This window comes from Petaurus breviceps, unplaced genomic scaffold (assembly GCF_028583685.1).
Source record: "Petaurus breviceps papuanus isolate PSGF00001 unplaced genomic scaffold, PetGlider_PUasm1.0 90823, whole genome shotgun sequence".
Taxonomy (NCBI): Eukaryota; Metazoa; Chordata; class Mammalia; order Diprotodontia; family Petauridae; genus Petaurus; species Petaurus breviceps.
This window is the reverse complement of record NW_027187352.1, coordinates 1-3,834: the sequence shown is the minus strand read 5'-3', so window position 1 is coordinate 3,834 and position 3,834 is coordinate 1. Positions and strand designations below refer to the sequence as shown.

Genomic DNA, 3,834 nt, shown 5'->3' with positions numbered 1-3,834 from the left:
CCATGCCGGATCTCCAGCTCCAGTTCCAACAACCTTGTCAGGCTTTCACCCTTTTGCACTTCAGTCTGATTGATGAGGGAGGAATTTTCATTTAAAGCTTGAAGAAGGATTTTGGTTCTTCCTTTGATTCTTCTGCCGTGGGGCAAGAATAATTGACGTCAAGAGGCTGGAGAGAGAATAAAAGATGTTACTGCTCAGAGTGCCTGATGTAGCAAGCCCCTCCCTCAAATGCTGGGATGCAGAGAGCTCTGGGGAGCCATCCAAGTTGGACCTGGAGGTGGGGAAGGAGAACAATGCAGAGCAAGTGAGCACAGGCTCAGCCTTCTGGGAGAAATAAGGCTAGACTTAAAAGAAGTGAGGATGTAGGGAAAGGAAAGAGCAGGCTTGATTCTGGTCCCAGTTCTGGACCCTATGTCCCCAAGGCTCCCACATTTTCTGACTATTAGGACTCCAGCAAGGTTAGGATGCTAACAAATATCTCAAGAGGAACTTGGTAGGCTGCCTTAAAAACCCATGCACACATACCACTGAACCTCCCTGAGTGTGACCTTGGGTCTGAAGAATTTTGTACAATCCAAGATCCTCCAGAGTGAAAGTCACTTTTCCTTTCCTTCTGCCTCCAGGCAAGACTATTTTGAATGACTCACACTCAGATCGAAGCTTATAGGGACCCTGTGACAGAAAAAGACAATCCCAGGTTAAGCTAAAATTGGGTGCATTTCCCAGCTGATACAGTTTCCATTTTTATGTTATTTCATTTTATTAGTTGTAGCATAATGGGAATAATTGGATTTGGAGTCAGAGAACCAATGTTTAAATTTTGTTTTCTTATTTGTGGTTTGTATGACTTTGGATAAGTTATTCTAGGTTAGTCTAGAAGATTTGAGCTCAAATCCCATATTGGATACTATGCTTCTGTGAAACTGAGTAGTTCTATATGATATCAAGATGATGGAGCTGGGAAGAAATTTAGTGTTTGCTTAACCTAACTCCACTATTAATTTTAAAAAAAGATTGATGCCTTTTGTTTTTTTCTTTTTTTCCATTGGAGCACTTTATTTGATGTATGTTTTACATCCTTAGAAAAAGAATCCCAGGATTTTTCCTCCTGTGTGTTTTCGTCTTGCTTCCTCGTGGTCCATGATGCCAGCTGAGGTTGTAAGCACAATAAACCCAAACTGACGGGATGGTAGCAGATTATTCTGCCACTTTTCCAGATCTTTCAATTGAACATCAAATCTGGGACTGATTACACCACACTTGTTTAATCGGCCGGTGAGATTCACAACAATTTTTCCTGCTCTGTGATCATCAATGATCTCAAATTCGCCAATGTAACCATGCTTCATCATCACAGTTAAGAACCGGACAATTACTTTAGAGCACGGCCTAATGAGAACCTGGCGTTTTCCTTGCTTTTCTGCATTGTTGATGCTTTTGAGAGCATCTGCCAGGACATTCATGTGCACCATGGTGGCAGCGCTACAAGATGGCAGAAAGAGTGATGCCTTTTGTTTTTTATACAAGTTATTTTCTCAAATATTGTTCCCCAACATTGAACCTCCACTTGTGACAAAGAAAAAGTTATGTAAAACTGATTTGTCTAGACTTCACCTTTGGACTTATGTATAAGGAGCATAAGGAGTTATTTACATGGCATCCATGAACTTTGAAAAAAATTACAACTATTTTAATATAATTTTCTTTGTAATCCTATGTATAGGATTATATATTATATATTATACAATTAATATTATTCTGAAAAAGGATCCATAGGCCTCACCATACTGCCCAAGGGCTTTCTGACATAAAGTCAAGAATCGCTGGACTAGATAGATGGCCTCCAAGGTCTTTATGCCTCTATATTTTATGGTCCAGTGTTTGAGGATATCCATTTGTGGGATGTAATCCCAAATGAAAGTGGAATTGCTGGTTAGTAAGCAATATTGGTAGGAGAGTCAGCTCTCCTTCATTGTTTCTGTTGGATCACCAAATGCATTACACTTCATCCAGCCATTCCACAAATATATAATGACCACCTGTTCTAAGTAAGCAGAGTTATAACTAGCACTGTACAGTAGAAACTTTGTCCCAGGACACAAGATTTCCAGGACTTCCAGAGTATTTCTGCAGCATAGAAACAAATAGCACTTGTTTAGCAGGAATATTTCCTTAAAATAGGAACCTACCAGATGATGAGTTGGACTGTCCTCCCCATTCCCCCAACATCCTGATTTGTGCTGTTTGTCTTAGATGCAAAACTTCCTAGGTACAACCTTGGGGTTTACCTTCCTAATTATCATCAAAAAAAAAGTATATATGCTGTACATACTAGGTGCCTTGAATTTCCTCCTTACCTAAGGACAGTAAGTGGGAGATAAAAGAGAATAGTAGGTAAGAAACAAAGAAGGACCCTGGGAAACAGGAGAACAAAGACATCATACTGGGATTAGACATTGACCACAAGCCATTCTTTAAGTGGATTAACCATGCAGATAATTGAAAGTTGACTATATTTGGCGTCTAGGATCCTACAGTTGATATGGCCCTAGGGCAGGAGGATTCTATGCACCTTCTTTCCTCAAGCTTCTTTAGGTAAGATTGCCTGGCTATATATGGCCAATTTGATGTCTTAGCTATTGGAGAGGAGATGGGACCCTCCAGGACAATCTGAATGAAGTGTACATCTGTACCATCCAGAACCAGTACTTTAAAAGTCTTTTCCTAGTTACCATGAATCTTCAGAGCTATTGACTGGGACAAAGCTTGACCACCAAGTTTTTATGGGTCCAAGATGTTTTATGACTTAGATACTAAGACCGAAATACCATCTAATGCCCCTTCAGCCATGGATTAGGCCTTTCTCTTCTTTAGTTGGTCTTTGTGATTTAAGGAATGACCACATGACAGGTTTGTTCTGGGTATTCAGGGACCCAGTGAGAATAGACCCAGCCCTCTTCAAAGGAACTATCACAGGGGAGACAGACATGCAATCAATATAGTGAGAGCCTATGAAGTTAGGAAGGAGCATGGGGATGGAAGGGCAGGTCCAAGATTGTGAAAGCAGCCTGAAGACTGACCTGCATCAACTCAGAAGTGATTCCTAAAAGGATTAGGGCTGGAACTATGTTTTAGAAAAGGGGAGGGATATGACAAAATGGACAAAAGTATAATAACAATAACAACTATGATAGTGGTGATAAAACACCAGACTAGGAAGTTTTCAATCCTGGACCCTGCTTTGGCATTAACTTAGTATATGATTCAGGGAATGTCACTTAAAATGTTCTGGATCTCAAAAATGGGGGCAGGGAGGGGAGTCATAATGACTGCCTCACAGGGCTATTATGAGAACCAAATGAAATAATGAGTGAAAGACCCCTTTTGCAAAGTAAAAGGTACTTTTATCAACAGCCACTATTATAGTTTGGAAGGAGGTAGGGATAGAGTAAAAATAAACAGACGGGGATGAGGATCCTGCAGGAGTTTCACCACTGAATTCTAAACTCATGGGAAGGAGAGGTGGACACTGAACTCTTTTCCGCCCATCTCTCTGTCTGTCTGCCTCTCTGTCTCTGTCTCTGTATCTCTGTCTCTCTCTATCTGTCTCTGTCTCTCTGTCTCTTTCTCTTCTGTCTCTTTCTTCATCTCTTTTTGTCTCTGTCTCTCTCTCTGTCTCTCTCTCTGTCTCTCTGTCTCTGTCTCTCTGTCTCTCTCTCTGTGTCTCTCTGTCTCTGTCTCTCTCTCTCTGTCTCTCTCTCTGTCTCTCTCTGTCTCTGTCTCTCTGTCTCTGTCTCTCTCTGTCTCTCTCTGTCTCTCTCTCTCTGTCTCTCT

The 3,834-nt window shown here is 41.1% G+C and overlaps 1 protein-coding gene across 1 annotated transcript; it reads right to left on the bottom strand.

Moving 5' to 3' along the window:
* Positions 1 to 1,054: 1,054 nt before the first annotated feature.
* LOC138148360 (small ribosomal subunit protein uS8-like) lies at positions 1,055 to 1,496 on the bottom strand. Its single transcript, XM_069071051.1, has one exon. It carries the CDS (start codon positions 1,470 to 1,472, stop codon positions 1,080 to 1,082), a length of 393 nt encoding a protein of 130 aa, XP_068927152.1. The 5' UTR covers positions 1,473 to 1,496; the 3' UTR covers positions 1,055 to 1,079.
* Between the last annotated feature and the right edge of the window lie 2,338 nt (positions 1,497 to 3,834).

Excerpts from the sequence above, each read along its gene's own strand:
- LOC138148360 (XM_069071051.1), bottom strand. The coding sequence starts at position 1,472 with ATGGTGCACATGAATGTCCTGGCAGATGCTCTCAAAAGCATCAACAAT.